The following is a 23,046-nucleotide window of genomic DNA, read 5'->3' as shown; positions in this document are numbered from 1 at the left end:
TCTCATACGAATATCGAGAAACATGAAAATCTAAGACACTGACCAGTGTAGATAAAAGACCATAAGAAAAGAGTTTCGATGTGACACGTTATGATGTATTACTTGATATTCGAAAAGATTAAATATTGGATTTTGACATTCCATGAATCCAAGTTTAATCGGGATGTAATGACGGAGGGATTGGACTACATGGTAAGTGTGAGTAAGAAAGGTTCATTTGATATTATGTGAAGCTTGTATTTCATTGTGATGTAGGGGTCATGGGACATTGCTAGATGATACCACATGATCAGTGGGAGCTTCATTTTGTAGCGGAAAATGAAGTATATCGGTTAATGACAGTTTTAGGTTATATAATGATATAATGAAACGTATCGTTCGATATGGGGCCCACGGCTACGTCACTATGAACCTTGAAGGTCACACCTATATTTCAAGGAAGAAAATGGTGTTATGAAGCTGAAAATATTTATCCATGGTTAGCTAGCACTTTCCGAGGATAAAAAATTATGCTTTTCGAATAAGATTCGGAAAAGGGGCAAAATTGTCATTTTACACCTTTTAAATTGTTTAGAAAGTTAAAATGATTAATTTTGGGCACAAATGACTTAACATGTGTCAAATTCTCATTTCTCTTATTTATCAACCAATGAGAATTAAGCATGTGTTTTAACTTGATAATTATCAAGTTTTAATGCAATAAATGTGAGAGAAAATAAAGAAAAATGCACATTTTTCTTTTCTTCTTCTTCTTTGCCGGGAAAAGCTTCTCCTTTCTCCATTTTTCTTCCTTGCATGGTGTAAGTCAAGAGATCACTTATTTTAGTGATTCAAGCTTCCAAACTTCAAATCAAATTACAAGGTACAAAGTAGTTTACATGTTTATATATTTTATTTTTTGAAAAACCATGTAAACTTTTCAATACCATTGTTACATATGATGTGAACATAAATTAAAAATTTTAATTTTCTTGCCAAAATCCTACAAGTTATACAGGGAAACCAAGAGAAAAACACAACGCACTCCCAAATAGATAGAGAAGATTGCGTTAGGAGAAGAAGAGAAACTCAATTGATTGATACAGTACCCTCATAATCTCTTTCTCTCTGGGGCCACTACTCCTTTCTACTTTTCAATTAAGGCCAAAGGACTATTTCCCACCCAAGATTCCCTTCAATAATTTTAAAAATCTTATTTACCTACCTATGAACGGTTAAAATTAATAGTTTCAAAGATAAAACCTTTATTTTGTCTGTATTATAAAAAATAAACTTAAATTTGATTTATTTTTCTCTCCTAAACCCTAAAAACTAATAATTTTTCTCAACCCAAGTTTTAAAAAACAACATTTTCCCCTCTAGGGTTTTCAATTTTTAAGATTCAATTTTCCGACATTGTTTCTTCCTCTTTGGCGATCTCCAGGCGACGCCTCTTCATCTCCGATACGGTCTTCTTTCGATGGCTCTCCTGGGAGTGGTTATCAATGGAGACGACTTGTCTTCGTCAACGACCACTCCCAAGAGAGCCGCTGAAAGAAGATTGTGCCGGAGAGAAAGAGGCGTCACCTGGAGGTTGCCAGAGAGGAAGAAACGATACCAAAAAATTGAATTTAAAAATTGAAAACCCTTAAGGAGAAAATATTATTTTTTAAAACTTAGGTTGGGATAAAATTATTATTTTTTAGAGTTTTAAGGAGAAAATAATATAACTAATAGACTTAGTTAATTTTAATAGTTTATAGATAAATAAATGAAATTTTTAAAATTAAGGGAGAATGCTTGATAAATGCGCATATTTTGGGTGGGCGGGAAATAGTCCTTTGGCCTTTCAATAATTCAAAACCCTTCCTCTTTTCCCCCTTTTTGCCTCTAGTTTCGGGTCACAATTTGCTTTCATAATTTCAAGTCGTATTCACACTGTCACACTTTTAATCGACCACTAACTTCTTTGTCCGCTGAATTATCAAAGTTCCCCCTTAAATGACTTTTCTTTTTTTTTTCATTTCAATTAATTCAGTAAGCAACCACTATATTTATTAGTATTATACAATATAAATAAAAAATAATATATATTATAAGATATATTATAATTAATATAATATAATAAATATATTATACGATATAATATATATTACTGATATAATTTTATAAATTTTTTAAAAAAAGTAATAAATTATAAGAATATATATAAAAAATTTTAAATTTTTTTTAAATGTTCATGATATTTTTTTAAATGATAACAGTCTATTATATTTTTTTAGGATAATGTTATATGTATATAATTTTGGTATATATTTTGAATACACAGATAATATAATATCATATGATTTAATGTTATTTAATATTTAATTTAAAATAATCGAATTACATGATAATATATTATATATGTATCAAAAATATGTATACATAATTTAAAATTTTTTATTATTTTATTTATTAAAAATTATATTATGTAATATATTATAATATTTGATGTATTATATATAAAATTGGATTTTTAATATATTATATAATATATAGTTCATGTATCATGGATACCCGGAGTTGGGTTGGGCCACCCAAGGCATAAAAAGCTAGTTCCGTTCTTAAAATGATCTGTATTAATATTGTGAGATACTTTTCAAGTATACCAAGTTTTAACTCAAGCCTCAGAAGTAACACCGTTCTATCACTCTAACTTACTTGTAAGAAAGAGACAAATACCAAACAAACTGGCCAATAAATTAAATTTATAACAGCCCCTCTCCCCGCCGCCGTTCTGATCTCCGACCGAGACATATTCAACCACACTTTTTCTTACGAAATTGACCTTTACTTTGATTTATATGAATACCTCCAAGCTGGAGGCTGCATTAACTGACAAGCCATGAATTTATTTCACGGCCATATTTTTCACATGCAACAAACAAATTATAATTAACAATTCTGGTCCCCCAAGTCCCTCAAGAATGACATTATAAATCTGTTCCAGCTCTCTGACACGACAACCAAAAAGATCAGATCGATCTTACGGAATAATGGCAGTGGTGGGAGCTAAGCTAGTTTCAATAAAAGAATCGACAACACTTGACGTCTTTGTGAAAGGAAGTTATTCTCCAACAACCACCACAATTGAGCCGTCAAATAATTCACCTCCTAAGCAATTGTTTATTGTTTGTCCGTCGGAAGCAGGAACTTATGATGTTATATTGTTCTTCCCTGGTACCTCCCTTAGCAACAACAGCTATTCTGAGCTCTTTCAACATATTGCTTCCCACGGATTCATACTTGTTGCTCCTCAGGTAACTAGCTCATTATTAATTTTCATATAGTATGCTACGGTTTCTAAGATCTGATTGATTTGGGTTTTTTTCAGTTATACAGCTTGTTGCCACCGTGTGGAAACACGGAAGTTGACTATGCAGCACAGGTTGCAAATTGGTTATCTTCAGGGCTTCAATCAGTTCTTCCGGAGAATGTTAAACCAAATCTAAACAATCTTGTTCTTTCCGGCCACAGCCGAGGAGGACAAACAGCTTTTGCTCTAGCAATTGGATACGCCAAAAGCCCTCAAGTCGTCCCTCAATTTTCAGCAATAATCGGCATAGACCCCGTCGCGGGGACATCAGTACTCACCGCACTTAATCCACCCTTGCTCTCTCACGACTCATTCGACTTCTTGTCTTCCTCCATGCCGGTCACCGTGATCGGAACCGGGCTGGGTGGCGTAACAAAGTGCTTTGCGTCCTGCGCTCCAGAAGGAGCCAACCACGAGGAGTTTTATAAGAGATGTAAATCTACTCGAGCTCATTTTGTTGCCACAGACTACGGCCACATGGATATATTGGATGATCGTCCGGCGGATTTGAATTCCAGGGTATTGTCTAAATGTTTGTGCACAAATGGAAAGTACTCAAGGGATCCCATGAGAAAATGCGTTGGTGGAATTGCGGTGGCGTTTTTGAAGAAATTTGTTGATTTGATCAGCGGTGATGATGATTTTATCACAATTGTGAAAGATCCTTCTGTTGCTCCTATAAGGCTTGATTCAATCGAGTTCATTGAAGGATAAAATCATGCGTGGCCAACACCCAAGTTAGTTTGAATAGGCGTGGCTATGGATTTATTCATATTCATTACGGTCTTTGCATTGAAGAGCCTTTACCATGAATTATGGCTGCTTATTTTAAGTATCTGGAGAGATATATATTTATATGTATTATTTTATTATTAAATAATTTTAAATTAAATATAATATAATATTTAATCATATAGTAACATATAAATATATAATTATTTATATATTTAAAATAAATATATAATATTACATTATTTTGTAGTTATATTAAGGTGTCTAAAAGTTGTGCCTTATGTCATGCTACTACAATTCTTTATCTTAAAGAACTCGAGTTTCTTAGTATTATGTAGCAATTTAATATATAAGCAATCATCATAATTATTCTTAGGAGGTGTTTGATTTGGGTAATATTTTATTATTAAAATATAAAGATTACTTTGAAGATAAATTACTTAAAAAATTATTGAATATAAATTATTAGTATATTTGATAAAATTTGATAGATATAAATAATTATTGTGTTTAGTTAAAGGTAATAAAAGAATACAAGTAAATTATTTTACTTAAATGTCTTTGAATATAATTATTTTTAAATATTTTTTATATTATATGTCACATTAATTAAAAATAAATTTATTTTTATCTCAAAAAATTAATAAATAACAATATAATTATAATAAAATTAATATTACCTTGATAATTTTTAAATAATTGAGATAAAAGTGATAATTATATTACCATCTATATTACATATCATATCAGTATTGATAATAAAAAATTATCATAATATTTTATTATTAATAAACCAAATAAAAAAATAAAAAATAAATTATCAAGATAATCTTTAAATACTGAAACTATACGACCTTTATTGAAACCAAAATTTCATCATTAGACTATCAAATTCTTATACCATTTTCTGGGTGATTGCTTCATATTATATAGAGTCTTTACAAGTAGGCATACCTTATTCTTAGTACTTTTTTCTTCAAATAATTTTGGTTGATTCACTAGAATTCTGTCTTCTAGCTTTCTACGTAGAAAAACCTTCTTAAAAATTAAAATACGTTAAGTCAAGTTCAAACTGAATACCTACGGATATAAAATCCTAGTAGATATGAGTCATATATCGTGTAATCTGTTTTGGTTCTTAAAGTTGACGGTGAAATCCTAATAGATCTGTGACAATAATTGCATAGAAAGAAAATTGCCAGAATGAAAAGGAAAACAAAAGAATCTTATTGGTCAAATGTGTGATGATGGATACTGAAAATTACCTTCACGCCACTTCGTTCAGTCTTTTCATTCTTCCTTTATTCAACAAGAAACCATCTTCTGCCTACTAGGCCCAAGCCACGTTCATAGTATCGACATACTTTATCCTAAAAATTAGGCCAAAAATTTTTTTTCATTCAAAATATAATAAAGTCTCAAATTTTTTATCTCAAACTTCTAAAAATTTATATATTCATTCATAAATAAAATTTTTAAAAAATTTTAGTTAAAGTTAGAGGTAAAAATATTATATATTAAAAATATTAAAAATTATAATTTTATCACATTTTTTTCTAAATTTAAAATTTTATAATTTTTCTTCTATTCAAAATTTAAAAATTGATAAATATCTCATTGGGTTTGAAACAAAAACTTTCAACTAAAGATAGTCGGAGAGAGAAGGAAGACTGATCAAAAAGAGAGATAATGTGGGAGAGAGGATAACTGATAGATAAAGAAGACAAATAGACATTGGAAAGAAGAGGTATAAATCTTCGGAGGCATTTGAAATTTTCAAATTTTGGGTTGTGGAGAAATTATAAGATTTCTAAATCTAAGAAGAAAAATATAATAAAACTTTAAATTTTTTAATAAATAATAGTTTTACCTCGTTTCTTAACTGAAATTTTTAACGAAAATTTATTTATAAATGAGTATTTAAATTTAAAAAAATTTGAGAACGAGAGTTTGAGATTTTACTATAATTGGTAGAAAATAAATCTTTCAACCTAAAAAATAATAATAATAATAATAATAATAATAATAAATTATAAAAGTAAATAAAATATATAATTTTATATATAAATAATTAAATATTATTATGTGCCTGGCCGGAGCAATACCAACAGGATGATAAAGAAGGATAAAGTGAATTTCAGGCACGAGCATTAATGCAGCTTGCTGCAAGCCCACTTCAGAAATTAAAAAATTTCTTTCTGTATGCTCTTCTCTGATGTCCTCCTTCCTCTGTTGAATTTCTAAGTCTGTAAATCTCAGAATCAATTCTCAGCTTGTTCTTCTTATTCTCTTCTTCAATTTGATTTCAGTCCACATCAGAATATTATGTTTTTGTGTCTTCTGTCATATTTTGCTTCTGTATACTTGCACTTTTTTCACCTGATAAAGTTCAATAGTGCTTTTACCAGGAACTGGCTGTTCCCTTTTAGTGTGAATCATATCTCACAAAATTTGAATTTTTTATGTTAACACTGTAGATTTAACTAAATTCCGTTGTGGGAGTTAATTTTATTATCAGATGTGCTATGATAGCTGGTAGACATGGAAGCTGACCTTAACTTCCCCTTAGGTATGCTTTAGACGTGGCTTCTCCTTGACTAGTCTTTCTGGTTGGTCATGAACTAAAATATTGGGAGTAACTTAAGAACTGTTAAACATATGGTGAAAATCAGTATGATGCTCTGTAGAAATGTAGAAATGCAGAATGATGACGACGTTTACAATTACCTATTCCTTCATGTAATTCTGTGCCTGCAAAATGTTTCTGGAACTAATTTTGTTGGCACCTAGGTGATCATTTTTGGCAGCTTTTGAAGTTCTCTCGATGTATCAAGATTGCCAATTTGCCATCAGGGACAATTTATCACCTTTACATATTACATTTTTGTGATTGTGGAGGCATTGCTGTGACTTCGTAATCTAAATGAATGATTCAGGAATGTTGAGTATAGAGCGGATGGATTTACTGTAACATCTTTTTGAGTCCGAGTCAATTTAGTTCAGATCCAGCCGTAATGTCATACATTGAAACACAGATCTCAGTTACCGAATATGCAATCCCCAACAGAAGACAATAAACCCAGTAGCAGCCCTGGTGTGCCCACTTCTATTAAAGCCCAGAACAGTTGGTCAAATCAAACACTGTTCTGGATGCTTGGGTGGGGTTTAGATGTTCTTAGTTGATTAAGATCCGCACATGCATTTCCAGAGCAAACCAAACCCAGCACAGCTTTCAGGATTTGCATATTTTTCAACCATTTCAGATACCAATAATGTATTCTGAATAATGCCAACCACTCCCCCGGTCCCCTAATCTTCTTCCCCTTAATACATTAACCACGTCACAGAATTTTTTTATTAATATTTATGTCTCTTTATTCTTTATATTCTCTCTATCATTTGATGCTGTGCTTCGTTTTTATCTAATAAAATTTGACATTAGTACTACTACTCTATTCTGGGTGAATCCAGTTGATCTAACGCTGATGGTTATAAATTTTACCTTTTGTGTTAATTCATGGATAGTTATGACTGGTGTCTACTTTGTTTCATAATATGTAAGATGTGCCTAATTCGATTCAAAACATAAAATTGAACCGAATCACTTAAAAATTACGGTTTAATTTAGTTTGGATAGATAAATTTTTAAAAAATAATTTTTAATTTAAGTGATAGTTTAAACGATTTTCAAATCGACCCAATCATAAATTATATATTTTTTAAAATACCTATATAAAATTATATTTAACAAAAAATTTTAATAAATAATTAGTTGTATAACTTGTAAACCATATTTTTCTTAAATACACACATATATATATAAATAATTATATTTAGTAGAATTTTTTAATAAATAATTACGTATATAACTTTTTTTTATATTTTTTTTATCATTATATATATATATATATATATATATATATATATATATTATGTCTAAAAAATTACAGTTAATTTAATTTTATAGAATATATATATATATATATTTATAAATAAATAATTTTAATATATTTAAACTATAATTCAAATTAGATAAAATTATATTTTTTTAATTTAATTTGATTTAAAATTTTAAAACTATTTTTTAATTTAATTTTTAAAAAAACTTTTAAACCATATTAAATTAAATAGTGCACGCCTCTAATAATATAACTATAAGGAGACAAAATAGAGCAACAGCTTAAGAATTTGTACCCTTTGTGGCATAGAAACCTATTCTTTTAAGGTCCTGTTACAAGGTTTCATCAAGATAAACACCAATTTTATGTTTAAGGCCAATAGCTAATGCTCTTACGTGATTTGTCAATTTGATTGTCTATTCAACAAGTTGTTCGAGTGATAATATAAATAATATTATATACATATAAAAGTATAAATTTAGATTCTCTCAAGTGATATTTTAAAATTAAAATTTTAATTTATTTAATATAATGATATTGATTACGGGTTTACTTATTCAACGTGGTTAGATTAATTTCCCCTTCCCCCCAAATAAAAAAGGTTGGATTTGAATAAAATTCCCCTTTGAAAAAAGAATTGTCAATTTGATTAGCGGCAAAGGAAAAATGCTAAGTAAAGGAAGCTTAGTCAAATTTTTAGATGATGCCTCGTAGGTAAATATCCACCCAATAAAGTGAATGGGTGGGCGATCTAACAAATTCCCCGTTTAAGAGTTTACTTTAGATATTTTTTCCGCCTTATTATGACCCACTTGATTTATCTATTTCACACAAGTTGCCGGATTTTTTTTTTTTTACAAGATATTATTTATAAGATCTAATCAATTATGTTGAAGATAAATTTTAAATTTAATAATTAATTTAATAATTATTAAATTAAAAATATTTATATATATATAATTTCTCCTTTTATTATTTAAATCACGTTGGATTAAGCTTCTGGAAGTTGTTACTAATAAATAAAACTTTAACGACACCAAACAAAGAAAATTTAATAATTGTTATTATTATTATTATTATTATTACTCTGGTTAGATTCAGTAAAATTAAAGCCATAATTGAAGACTCTCTGGCCCGCAACCCGCAACCCGCAACCCGCAACCCGCAACAACGGCTCGTCTTATGGGGGCATTTTGGTCATTTAATAGGTAGATTTTCCCGAGAATTTAAAGGCGAGAACATCGGCACTTGCTGGTTGTGTTGTGTTGTTTATTATTATTTTTATTATTGTTAATATTATTATTATTTTCTCCAACTCATGTCACATCATATCCCTTCGGAAATTTTTGCATGTAAGCGCTCACAACTATACATTGACCACAACCCTATGATTTGGCATCATCTACGTTCAAAGGTTGATGAAAATACAATCCAATGGCTCATACAAGTCCAAATTGTCAGAACCTTTTTGACCACAACCAACCGTAATTTTTAGTAAAAGGAAGGTTGAAAAGATAGAAAGAATCGAACGGCTATGGCTGCCTACATTTATTTATTGAAATTGATTAAGTGGGCCAACATCACAATCATAAATGATTCACGAAATCTGAAAATAATCTTATCATAAAATGAAACACTGCCACCACTCATTCTTATTAATTACCATAATTAAAATACATTAATTAAATAATTTTTTTAATTAAATTAAATTCTATTCCAAGTTAATTAATAATAGAACCTAACAGCAACACAACTTCAACAGAAACAAAACGACATGTCGTTCTCTAGTTCCACGGTTAATTTTTTATTGTTTTTATTTTTATCTGTTTTAAGTTTTTGTGCTTGCGTTGCACCAAACAGCGGCTGCAATCTGTCTGGTTTCCAACATAGGGGAACTGAGAAAAAGAAAAATAAATTTAATTTAATAAAGAAAGAGAAACATTAACTTTCCCTTTTACCGAACAAAACCCAAATGAAGAAAGTGGGAATTCAGGATTTTTGCCTTTGGATTCCTTTTCTTTGATCTCTCTCTGGTTGAAGCTGTGCCAGATTTGCTTCTGTAAAATGAAACCCACCACAAACTCAACTAGTTAATTTTAGTTTCTTCTTTCTATTATTGTAAGAAGTTTGTTATGCTATTTTGTCTTTGATTGTGAGAGATTACGTGGGCTCTAATGTGGGTTTGGTTTGGATGCTTTTTTGGTAGAGATCTTGCGTAACTCTTGGTTTTTTTGTTTGTTCGGTGGTATCTTGTTTGCTTTTGCTCGGATTAAAGGAGCTCGCCATAATTGTAATTCTTCATTTCTGTGTTGTAACGGGATCCTTCTAGATTTATAGGACTGAGATTGCTAGGAAAGGTTCATTTTTTACTAGTAAAAACAGCTTCTCTTTTGGCTACCGAGGGAGACATATATTATATTTTATATACTATTTAGATTGTTGTGGAATTTTTGTTGGGTGTTGAGGTTGGAAGATTTCTCAGTTAAGGGTTGGTGTTTTGTGATAAGAAGGAAGGAAGGATTCTTTGTTTTTGTGAGTACGCTTAGTTTAGTTTTTTTCTTTTTGTTTGTGGGTTTGAATTTTTGAGAGAAAAAAACCCGTCTGGCTATTGTGGAGATCTGGGAATTATTTCACCTCTTATGTCCCATGAGGACCTTTTCCCCCTCTGATTTTTGTAAAGAATCACAGCTTAATGCTTTCAATCCTCAGTCCTGGCTTCAAGTTGAAAGAGGAAAGCTCTCCAAATTGTCTTCACAACACTTCGCATCTTCTTCCATGTAAGTGTCTGTTTTATTTTTCTCTCTATTGTATATTTCATTTCATGTTGGACACATTGAGACTTTTTGTGTCTGTGTGTGTATGTGTGTTGCCGCTGTGGGTATATGATATTGTAGAGGGTCTCTTATCAAGGTACCTGAGCCACCACTACTACCGTATTATAGACCAGTTGACTATGTAGAAGTTTTGGCTCAAATACATGAAGAACTCGAGTCGTGCCCTGTTCAAGAGAAGTCTAGTCTCTATTTATTACAATTTCAGGTCTTTAGGGGCCTTGGTGAAGCCAAATTGATGCGGCGAAGTCTTCGGAAAGCTTGGCAGAAGGCTAGTACGGTTCACGAGAAGTTTGTGTTTGGGGCATGGTTAAAGTATGAAAAACAAGGAGAAGAGGTTATCACTGACCTACTTTCCAATTGTGACAAATGTGCACAAGAGTTTGGACCAGTAGATATTGCCTCTGAGCTTCAAAATGATACAAATGTGGGTTCCCATGAGCCTGTTCCAATGAGTGGGGACCAAATCTTGAGACATGTTGTATTTAGGATTGGTGAAGAGAAAATAGTTTGTGATAGGCAGAAAATTGCGGCTCTTTCAGCTCCATTTTGTGCTATGCTTAATGGATGTTTTATGGAATCACGTAGCGAAAACATAGATTTGTCTGAAAACAAGATCACTCCATCAGGTATGAGGATAATAAGTGAGTTCAGTTTGACAGGCAATTTAAATGAAGTTCCACCAAATCTTTTGTTAGAAATACTGGTATTTGCAAATAAGTTCTGCTGTGAAAGGCTCAAAGATGCATGTGATAGGAAACTTGCATCTTTAGTTTCTTCTAGAGAAGATGCTGTGGAACTCATGGAATATGCTATTCGGGAGAACTCCCCTGTTCTTGCTGCATCTTGTTTGCAAGTATTTTTACGTGAGCTACCTGACTGTTTGAATGACAACGAGGTGGTGGAAATATTTATTAATGCTGATAAACAAAAAAGATCAATCATGGTTGGGGCCGCCCCTTTTTCACTGTACTGTTTATTAAGTGAAGTTGCTATGAACCTTGATCCTCGATCAGATAAAACAGTTTGTTTCCTGGAACAACTGGTAGATTCTGCTGAAACTGATCGACAGAAAATGCTGGCATTTCATCAACTGGGATGTGTGAGGTTCTTGAGGAAAGAGTATGACAAAGCTGAACATCTGTTTGAGGCGGCTGTTAACGCAGGCCATAGATATTCTATTGCAGGTTTAGCTCGAGTGGGCTTTATTAAGGGTCATAAACTTTGGTGTTATGAGAAGCTCAGCAATGTGATTTCCTCTGTTACTCCACTGGGATGGATGTATCAGGAGAGATCATTATACTGTGAAGTTGATAAGAGGTGGGAAGATCTTGAGAAAGCAACTGAGTTGGATCCAACTCTTACTTACCCCTATATGTATCGGGCTGCTTCCTTAATGATGGAACAGAATGCTGAAGCTGCACTTGCAGAAATTAATCGGGTCCTTGGGTTTAAACTTGCACTAGAGTGCTTGGAACTCCGGTTTTGTTTCTATTTGGCTCTTGAGCAGTACCAATCGGCAATGTGTGATGTCCAGGCAATTCTTACACTCTCTCCTGATTATAGGATGTTTGAGGGACGAGTAGCAGCATCCCAACTCCGCACACTTGTGCGTGAGCATATCGAGAGTTGGACTACAGCAGATTGCTGGTTGCAATTGTATGATCGCTGGTCTTCGGTTGACGATATTGGGTCACTCTCTGTAATCTATCAAATGCTTGAATCTGATGCTCCAAAAGGTGTTTTATACTTCCGGCAGTCCCTGCTTCTCCTTAGGTATGTCATAAACTTCCAGTTATAACTATTTTTAAACAAATGGATAAGCAGTATCTTTTTTTTTTTTTTCAATCAAGCATATGCAACCTAATATTATGTGTATTATTATTTGATGTTATTTTCTATACTTCTGCCCTGATAACCTGCCGCAGTGTGCAACTGTTTAGATAATTTGGTATTTGGTGCGATAAGTTCAAAATTGCAACCGAAGGAAAAAAAAGATTGATGTCACTGCAAAATCTAAAATTTCTTTTAATTTATGATTCTTGATCCTTCCGCTCCTTTTTCTTTTCTGTATATTTAGCATGTTATGTGGTGTTTAGATTAATAAAAGTGTGAGTTAAACCTCGCTGTTTGTTTTTATCTGAATTAGGTTGAACTGTCCTGAGGCAGCCATGCGAAGTTTACAGTTAGCTCGCCATCATGCACCTAGTGACCATGAGCGGCTAGTATATGAGGGATGGATCCTATATGATACTGGTCATTGTGAGGAAGGGCTCAGAAAAGCTGAAGAGTCTATCCAAATTAAAAGATCCTTTGAGGCCTTCTTCCTTAAAGCCTATGCGCTGGCTGACTCTAGCCAGGATTCATCTTCTTCTTCAACTGTTATTTCATTGCTTGAAGATGCGTTGACATGTCCCTCAGATAGGCTGCGCAAAGGCCAGGTATGGATTCTCTGCTACCCTCACTATTTGTTTATATTTTTTACTAACTCTGAAAGTGGTCTGCTGTCATCTTTGCTCAACTGCTTTTTTTTTTTTTTTGTTTCTTCTCTGTCTCTCTGTCTTTTTTTCTTTCTTTTCTGTATCATATTCTTCCTTTTTAAATAGTTCAACTAGTGGATATAAGCCATCCTTGAAAGCTTCTTATTTTTATGTTATTATTATCTGCAAAAAGGGATGGAGACTGTGAATTGTATGTTGACAAAGGAATTTCCATTCCCTCAATCTTCCTGTATGTGATGGGAAGAAAAAAAAAATATAGGAACATTTTGCGTTTCTGGTGTTAACTAGCTCACTGTACTGAAGTTAGCACCATATATTTGGTCTAGAACATTCCGGTTATAAATGATAAATGTAAATGTATTAGATAAAAAGCTATAGCTAATACTATGAATTAGAGGTCAAAGAAACATGCAGCACAATGAAGATTACTGACTACAATGGCTGAGAGAGGTTACTAATAGGTTAAGGCATTTGAGGACTACCCATAAGTGATTGAATAAGATGACTAAAAGAGATACCTACTTGGAGAAGTTGAAATTTTGCCATGCTAAAAAGCAGAGAATAGTCAACATTGTTAGTCAAAGTGTCTTTTCAGAAAACTTTGATGTCCTGACGGTTAGATTAGATGGCATCATAATTTTTGGGGTGATGTAGTTACAGTGTAGTATTTTGATTAAGATCATTGCCCATTTTCTCAGTTTTTGCCTGTGGTCTGGAACAGATCCATGGTTAAAACGTGAAAGCTGATCAGATCTATGATTTTATACATAAACTTTGATCAGCTGCAAGGCAAACTATAACATTCCACTGGTTGATCAGATTCATAAATTTGCTTGGAGGTGTCCTATCTCTTTAATTTCCTGGTTATTTGATTCCGTTGATCACTAAAATGTGCTTGGGCTCTTGTTTTCTTGAAGATTGCTAGTAGATGGGGAATGCTAGACAGCCCAAGGGAGAGTTAATACTGTAGTAGCTTAACCGGGTCTCTAATACTGTTGAGAAAAGATATTAGTTTTGGCCATTGCTGATGCTTAGAAGACTTAGCTTGGATGCAGAGGTTTCATAGTTTGTTCTTAAGGATAGATCTTTAATTGCAAGTAGAGCATTCAGATATACTAGTCTTATAGTATGAAAAAATTATTTTATTCATTTGTAAGATTGAAAAATTTAGATTGATGGAATTGTGAGCTTTTTTAAAGCTTCATGTAATTCTATTTGTAAAAATGTTGCAAGCATAATAAGTGAATTTGGGATATAATATTTTCTAATTTTGAAAAACTTAAATTCCTTCTATCAGGCTTTAAACAATCTAGGAAGTGTTTATGTTGACCGTGGAAACTTGGACTTGGCTGCTGATTGCTATGTTAATGCCCTTAAGATTCGACACACCAGAGCCCACCAAGGCCTTGCTCGGGTTCATTTTATGAGAAATGACAAGGCTGGTGCATATGCAGAAATGACCAAACTGATTGAAAAAGCTCGGAGCAATGCATCTGCCTATGAGAAGAGGTCCGAATATTGTGACCGAGAACTTACAAAGGCAGATCTAGAAATGGTTACTCGATTAGATCCTCTCCGGGGCTACCCTTATAGATATCGAGCTGCAGGTATGATTATTTTACTTTATTACTTCAATCCCAAACTAGCGATTATGCCTATTGTCGTAAAATGGCCAACTGTTGGTATGTATATTGATCATGAGGCCAGAAGACAATAGAATTTATACTTCATTGATTGTCCTGTTTCAAAGTTTCAGCCCAAAGTAATTTTATCAAAAATATAAGTGCAATGCTGAAACTAGTTACTCTCAAGCTTTCTACGTAGATGGCCCATACACAGCAGTTTCATTATGATTTTTCTTTGATTTTTTTTTTTTTGCAGTATCAAAGTATAACTAGTCTTAGATGTTGTCCATATGTTGTAAAACTAGAAGAGAACTTCTAATTTTAGGGCATGACAACTCCTGTCTCTATATGACTTAGAGCATAGTTTAAGCAAAATAAATTATCTTTCCTCTTGCCTGCACTCAAATCTTTGGACACTCTGCTTCCCGATCATTTCCCGATTTTGTGACATATCTCAGTACCTACACGCCACATCACCAAGCTCCATATACATTTACACATACAACTGATGTCACAGATGTTGCTTGATTTTGGTTGATGCAGTTTTAATGGACAGCCGCAAAGAGAAGGAAGCAATTGCAGAACTCTCTCGGGCCATTGCATTCAAAGCAGACATTCACCTTCTACATCTGCGAGCAGCATTTCATGAGCATATGGGTGATGAGTCGGGTGCACTGCAAGATTGCCGAGCAGCTCTTTCTGTCGATCCAAATGATCAAGAAATGCTGGAGCTCCACAGTCGTGTATACAGCTATGAACCCTAATTATGCAACATCGGAATTCAATGTTTATTAACAAAAAAAGGAAAAAAAAAAAAGGTTCAAATTGTATTCTCACCTTGTATGATAGAGAAAGTGTGCATGTAAAATCCTCGTCTTCTCTTTCTGTTTTGTTTTGTCAATTTTTGTAATTTATTATTTTGGATTTTTTATGATTAAATTTGTAATACATCCGTTGCCCTTATTATATTTGCAAATTTGTACCGCAATTGTAATCTACCCATATATGATTAAATAATCTTTAACTTTACACACAATAATTCTGCAGAAAAAGGCAATTTTACTTTTCTGGGTGGTAACAACTTTTGATCTGAAGAAGAAAAGAAAATAACTTGTGAATTAATGTTATAAACTTATTTGAGATTATCATTGTTTATGGTGCAAATTTTCAAGTTTGTGCTTTTATCCCCCTTCGTTAACATGAATTAATAAACAAAACTCTAACCCATATGATCAGAATTGCAAAATTTTTTTATGAAGTATTAGCATATCTGGAATAGGTTGAAAATTCCTGAGTTCATCCCAAAGTATTTTCAGACGCGTGTAATAGGTATTCACATCGAGAGAACCTTGGCTAAGTCCGTGTAATTGCTGCTTGATCTGGAAAATACGTGGAGCATTACTTTGGTGAAACCGATCGTGAAGGTCTAACCAAACGGCATGAGCGGAGTCAAAATAAAGAAGGCTATCTGCGATCTCCTTAGAAACAGAATTGAGAAGCCAAGTCGTCACCATACTATTGCATCTGGACCAAATGCCGGCGGAGGGGTCGTTGGGAAGAGGCTTTGGAAGGCCACCATCGACAAACCCAATCTTGTTTTTAGCATTAAGTGCCATAAGCATGGCTCGACTCCAGGTATTATAGTTTGGACCTGTGAGAATGTGGGAAACGAGAGTAAGACCGGGATGGTCACCATTGTGAAGAAAAAACGGACTATGAACATCATCCATGAAGGTGGAGGGGTAGCAACTAAAGGCTGAAAACAATTATTTTTATTGTTATTCTAACCACCATGGGCGAGAGGGCTTAGAGGCCAGAAGAAGAAAAAACAATAACGGAAGGGAAAAGCTCTGATACCATATTACAAAGCAGAGAGGATATAGAATGGAAAGGAAAATGTCACTTTCTCATTAATTTGCTCTGAGTCACAGAATGGCTTTATACAGTCTCAAGTCTCCAGAGTTTGTTACGTCTGGAAGATATGCTTAACAGAAAAATATATGATACAAAATATTCCATAATGAAATAATAGAATAACTACATCAGCATGGTACCAATGCACCTGAAACTCACTCAACTGAACACTCTGTTTCTCAGATTTATGGTACCTGTTTCTCTGCTTTTTCATTTTCTCACCCTCCTATACCTGTTGATGCTTGGATCATTGACACTGGTGCCACACATCACGTGTGTTGCAATCTTTCCTTGTTTACCACTTCTACACAAATCAATAACACCACTGTCACTCTTCCTAATGGTCATAATGTCGCAATCACTCGCATTGGAACCGTAAAATTATCCAACACTCTGTTTTTACAAAATGTTTTATATGTCCCTTTTTTCTCTTTTAATCTGCTTAGTGTTAGTGCACTCACTCGTAGTCATCACTGTCATGTTAATTTTCTTGCTGATTCTTGTGTCATCCAGGACCTCACTCAGGGCTCGATGATTGGGAAGGGTAGAAGACAAAGAAATCTTTATTTTCTAGAGCTAGGGACTGTTTTTTGTAATTCAATTAGTTCTTTCTCTGTAATGTCTAAGAGTGATGTTTGGCATTTTCGATTGGGACATCCCTCCCCTGTAAAAATCCAACTCTTGCATAATGAATTACAAATTCCTAGTTCTTTATCTCATTTATCTTCTCATTGTCATGTTTGTCACTTGGCTAAGCAAAAACGCCTTCCATTTCCTTCACAAAATAATCTGTCTAAAAATCCATTTGATCTGGTTCACATTGATATTTGGGGTAGTTTTCATGTCACAACTCCCACTGGTCACAAATATTTTCTCACCATTGTTGATGATTGCACGCGTGCTACATGGGTCTACCTTTTACGTACAAAGTCAGAAGTCTTTTCCATTTTTCCTGACTTCTATACCCTTATTTACAATCAATATGCAGTCACTATTAAATCTGTACGTTCCGATAATGCACCTGAATTGGCATTTACTGATTTTTTTCGTTCCAAAGGGATCATCCCTTATCACTCATGTGTAGACACTCCCCAACAAAACTCAGTGGTTGAGCGTAAGCACCAACACATACTTAATGTGGCTCGTGCTTTATTGTTCCAATCATGTGTTCCTCTGCCTTATTGGGGGGATTGTGTTTTGACAGCTGTTTATCTAATTAATCGAACACCATCACCACTACTTTCTAATCAGACCCCATTTGAATTGTTGAACAACAAAAAACCATCTTATTTTCACCTTCGCACATTTGGTTGCCTTTGCTATAGTTCTACTCTTACTAATCAGCGCACAAAGTTCAGTCCTCGTGCTCGAGCCTCTGTCTTTCTTGGTTATCCTTTTGGCTATAAAGGTTATAAGTTGCTTGATTTAGAGAGTAACAAAATCTACATCTCACGGGATGTCAAGTTTCACGAATCCATTTTCCCATTTGCACAAACTCCACCACCATTGGATTACCATGATATTTTTAGTGACCGTGTCTTGCCTAGGTCCGTTCTCCCTGTTCCCGAGTCTGCTTTGTCCAGCCCTCATCCTTCCAATGTCAATGAACCTCCATCACTCTCTGCAAGATCACAACGTGTTCGTAAACCTCCGTCCTATCTAGCTGACTATCACTGTTATCTAGCTACCAAGTCATCTACTTCTCATCCTATTTCTTCCTCTCTCAGCTACAAAAAACTGTCCCAGCCATATCGCAAATTTATCTTTGCCATCTCTTCACAAACTGAACCTACATCTTTTTCACAAGCTATTGAGTTTCAGGTGTGGCGTGATGCTATGCATGCTGAGTTGCAGGCTTTAAAACAGAATAAGACTTGGTCCATCGTTTCACTTCCTCCTAATAAACACCCGGTGGGTTGCAAATGGGTGTATAAAACTAAGTTTCGAGCTGATGGAAGCATAGAAAGACATAAAGCCCGCCTTGTTGCCAAAGGATATACCCAACAAGAAGGACTTGATTACCTTGACACTTTTTCTCCTGTGGCAAAGCTTGCAACTGTTAAGGTTTTACTCTCTTTGGCTGCCATTTTTCGCTGGTCCCTTACTCAACTTGATGTCAGCAATGCTTTTCTTCATGGTGATCTTATTGAAGAAGTTTATATGGCTCTCCCTCCAGGGTATGTTTGTCGAGAGGGGGAGACTTTACCTTCCAATGCCGTGTGCAGGCTCCACAAGTCACTCTACGGTTTAAAACAAGCTTCTCGACAATGGTTCCATAAGTTCTCGAGTGCCTTAGTTGAAGAAGGTTTCACCCAATCCTCAAGTGACCACTCCTTATTCATCAAGTCTCACAATCATTCATTTTTGGCTCTCTTAGTATATGTTGATGACATCATCATTGCTAGCAATAACCAAGAAGCTGTGAACAATTTAAAGACTGCTCTCAACAAACGTTTCAAAATGAAGGATTTAGGAGATTTGAAATACTTTTTGGGTATAGAAGTTGCCAAGTCAGCAGCTGGGATTTCCATCTGTCAAAGAAAGTATGCTTTGGAATTGCTTTCTGAAGTAGGACATTTGGGTTGCAAACCATCCTCTGTTCCCATGGAGCCTAACTTAAGACTATCAAGATTCGATGGTGATTTACTTGAAGATCCAACAAGCTATCGAAGGTTAATTGGAAAGTTGATTTATCTAACTATTACACGCCCTGACTTGAGCTATTCAGTCAATCGTCTCTCTCAATTCTTAGCAGCTCCGCGAACTACTCATTTACAAGCAGCCTTACGTGTTTTACAGTACATTAAGAAGACACCTGGTCAAGGCCTTTTCTTCTCTTCAAACTCAACATTACAGCTCAAGGCATTTACAGATGCGGATTGGGGTACTTGTCCTGACACTCGACGCTCTCTCACTGGTTTTTGCATTTTTCTTGGTTCTTCCCTCATTTCCTGGAAGTCTAAGAAACAAGAAGTTGTATCGCGATCCTCAGCTGAAGCCGAGTATCGCTCCATGGCTAACACCACTTGCGAGATTGTTTGGCTGTTGAGACTACTTCAAGAACTACAAGTTAAACACTCAGGACCAGCTCTTCTTTATTGTGACAACCAAGCTGCTTTACACATAGCAGCCAATCCGGTCTACCACGAGCGCACCAAACACATTGAAATTGACTGCCATCTGGTGCGTGAGAAAATACAAGCTGGTGTCATCAAGACCATGCACGTGACAACAAATAATCAACTTGCAGACCTATTGACAAAGGCACTGCATCCTGCACAATTCCAATTTCTTCTGGGCAAGATGGGATTTCAAAATCTGTATTCTCCATCTTGAGGGGGAGTATTAGCATATCTGGAATGTTCTGTAATTAGTTATTCTATTATTTCATTATGGAATATTTTGTATCATATATTTTTCTGTTAAGCATATCTTCCAGACGTAACAAACTCTGGAGACTTGAGACTGTATAAAGCCATTCTGTGACTCAGAGCAAATTAATGAGAAAGTGACATTTTCCTTTCCATTCTATATCCTCTCTGCTTTGTAATATGAAGTTCTGAGAATGAAGGGGCTTGGAGTTGTTACTGTCATACTTGGACTTGTTCTTGGATCAAGTACTGTAACATGTTCATCTGGAAATGGGGTCACTGTATCATGTATGATGTCGTATGAACGAGGCGGTGCCCCTGCTGTTTTTGATTCCGATAAATGTCTTCACTGGCCTTCTCTTCAAAATCACACTCCCAATTGTCAGTTCGCTCAGCTTCAGGGACATCGCCGCTACCAAGAGGATCGTGTCTCATGTGATCTTCACATGAAAATTATACCGCTTATAGGTTGCTTCTCTAACTCTCCTTAATTCTAAAGAATTGATGAGGAATTTTCACAAACAGATACTTCACATTACTCCATTCTTCATAGATTTACAATTAATGGTTTTGATTTGTTCTACAAGGTGTTTGATAAAATGTTGTTATGATCAAAGCAAGTGATTTACTGATCTATGGGTGCAGGCGAAAATCGGCTGAAGCAAGTAAGGCTTGGAATCGCTGCAGTACTTGATGGTCATGGCGGCGAGGAAGCTAGTGAGATGGGTTCTAATCTTTTAACAGATTATTTTCACTTGCATTATGTCTTCAAGATGTACAAATTAATGGGGCAATTCAATGCAACTGATAGTGATTCTTTGCAATTGGAAGTTATTAAGGAAGCATTGTTGAGTACTATTTATGATATTGATGCAAAATATTCTCAGGCAAGTAGTATATTTTAGGTTGCTTGCTTCTGGTTCTTTCAAATTGTTGTTATCAGTTTTTGCTCCTAATGAATTTGTCGATGGCTCAGGAGGCCTTGGAGAACAACTTTGTATCTGGGTCGACAGCGACAGTCATTGTTCTGTTTGATGGGAAAATTTTAGTTGCAAATGTTGGTGATTCAAAAGCCATTCTCTTCTCAGAGATTCCGTCTAATCAGGGGCTTGAAGGTCTGGATTTTCTTTTGTTCTATATAGCTCTTGTTCATACTTTTGATAACTAGCTGATAATGGTGTTTGGCAGCTTCTCTTTTGGCTGTCGAATTGACGAAAGATCATCGTCCAGATCGAGCTGATGAACAAACCAGAATTGAAGCAAGTGGTGGCTTTGTTACTATTCAGGGAGTCCCTAGAGTCAATGGCATTCTCGCCATGTCCCGTGCCATTGGTGATATTTATCTGAAAAGGTGATTTGAAACGCTTACCTTAATTGGCCTCTACTTCACAGCCTTGAATAGGGGTGTATTTGAACTAAGTCTAGTTGGCTTTCGAACCTGAGTCAGTTTGATTCAGATCCAACTCTAGCCTTAACAAGTTGTTATATTGTGCAGGTACGGTGTTGTAGCTGTGCCAGAGGTAACAGGGTGGCAAATCATAAGTGGTAAAGATAGGTATTTGGTGGTTGCATCTGATGGAATATTTGAGAGCCTCACACCAGATGATGTTGGTGATCTCATTTTGAAATGGGATTCCTCCATTTATGTCAAACCCTCTTCTTCAACCACACTGCCTCAATTCATTGTAAACACAGCATATGATAAAGGCAGTACTGACAACCTTTCTGTCATTGTAATTCCACTGTAATTAAGTTTTCTTTAGAACAAGTATCAATTATTTATTAACTTTTTCCTCATTTCACTTTAAAATTTTCAAATTCAAATTTCTAAAGCTCTATAGGAACCCCACTTGAAACTAAGAGTTTGATTTTAATATGTTGTCAGAAAAGATTCGAACTTATATATGAAATCTCTTTTTTTGCCACTCAAACTACTCTTTAGAGATGATAAGTTAGTTTTTTCTTATTAGCTGAATAACATTTCCCACGCCAACTTTGATCATACACAATTATCCCACAACTCTAACAAGTTGTCTTTATTGAAGCCATACTATGACAATTTAACCTCCAAAATTTTATTATCTTTTGTAAGGATATCACTTACAATAAGGCCTATCCACTCCTAAGGATTTGTTTCTCTGAAAACAATACAAATCCAATTTCACTTGTACAACTTATAACCACATAATAAGAAAAAATTAAATAAAGTGACCTTTATAATTCTATTAACGCGGGACTTTCAAGGACTTAAAGCCGCCAACAATAACAACAAAATTATAATCAATAACACCAAGGTATAACGAGCTAGAAGTAGACTATGACAAATCCAGTTTCATGAGTCATGATATCTAGCAAAAAAGGTGATCCATAGGATTTGGAAGTTGCCGTAAATCCAGTTCAACTAGTTACTGTCGCGGTGGTTCTATTTTGGTGTGTCTTGACATAGCAATGAATGGGGAAGGGGGAAGGGTGAGTTTATGTGAGATGGTGAAGGAGGAATGGGTTGTTTGTACGATGGGTGGGCAACAAAGAGAGGTTGGGCTACGTCTGAGGAAGGGGATGGGAAGCCAGGTTACAACCCGGGAAGATTGCAAGTAATGGTTGTCCCAATGGGTAAATACATTTTTTTTGTATTATTAAGAATCTAAGTAATATTAACTTTATTATATATTATAGAATATAATCAAATGTTTTTTAACTGTTATATCTAATGTTTAACTATAGTAAAATACGCGAAAAAATATATTTTTCAAGATTAAAATGTTTCATCAAAATTCAGGTGGAAAATGATAATTCTACCTTTTTTTTAACCCAAATTTACGTCACACCCCATTAA

At 34.4% G+C, this 23,046-nt stretch overlaps 3 protein-coding genes across 4 annotated transcripts; all 3 read left to right on the top strand.

The window, feature by feature from the left end:
• Positions 1–2,877: 2,877 nt before the first annotated feature.
• LOC123210567 (chlorophyllase-1, chloroplastic-like) lies at positions 2,878–4,249 on the top strand. The gene is made up of 2 exons (XM_044629007.1): positions 2,878–3,281; positions 3,356–4,249. The coding sequence occupies exons 1-2, from the start codon at positions 3,018–3,020 to the stop codon at positions 4,049–4,051; spliced, it is 960 nt and encodes a 319-aa protein (XP_044484942.1). The 5' UTR covers positions 2,878–3,017; the 3' UTR covers positions 4,052–4,249.
• A 5,591-nt stretch (positions 4,250–9,840) lies between these two features.
• Positions 9,841–15,913, top strand: LOC123210338 (ETO1-like protein 1). Its single transcript, XM_044628632.1, has 5 exons — positions 9,841–10,745; positions 10,863–12,575; positions 12,949–13,240; positions 14,598–14,907; positions 15,469–15,913. Exons 1-5 carry the CDS (start codon positions 10,615–10,617, stop codon positions 15,687–15,689), a joined length of 2,667 nt encoding a protein of 888 aa, XP_044484567.1. The 5' UTR covers positions 9,841–10,614; the 3' UTR covers positions 15,690–15,913.
• Positions 15,914–16,017: 104 nt separating this feature from the next.
• On the top strand, positions 16,018–22,012 carry LOC123210339 (probable protein phosphatase 2C 51). Of its 2 annotated transcripts, XM_044628635.1 has the most exons (7): positions 16,018–16,183; positions 20,396–20,678; positions 20,856–20,927; positions 21,042–21,097; positions 21,187–21,325; positions 21,399–21,561; positions 21,706–22,012. In XM_044628635.1, exons 1-7 carry the CDS (start codon positions 16,154–16,156, stop codon positions 21,956–21,958), a joined length of 996 nt encoding a protein of 331 aa, XP_044484570.1. In that variant the 5' UTR covers positions 16,018–16,153; the 3' UTR covers positions 21,959–22,012. The 2 variants fall into 2 exon arrangements, with proteins under 2 accessions (XP_044484570.1, XP_044484569.1); XM_044628634.1 differs by having other exon boundaries at positions 20,856–21,097.
• The last annotated feature ends 1,034 nt before the right edge of the window (positions 22,013–23,046 follow it).

The sequence above is a fragment of the Mangifera indica genome, chromosome 3 (assembly GCF_011075055.1).
Source record: "Mangifera indica cultivar Alphonso chromosome 3, CATAS_Mindica_2.1, whole genome shotgun sequence".
NCBI lineage: Eukaryota > Viridiplantae > Streptophyta > Magnoliopsida > Sapindales > Anacardiaceae > Mangifera > Mangifera indica.
The sequence above is the reverse complement of the archived record's forward strand: the minus strand, read 5'-3'. Positions and strand labels throughout refer to the sequence as shown.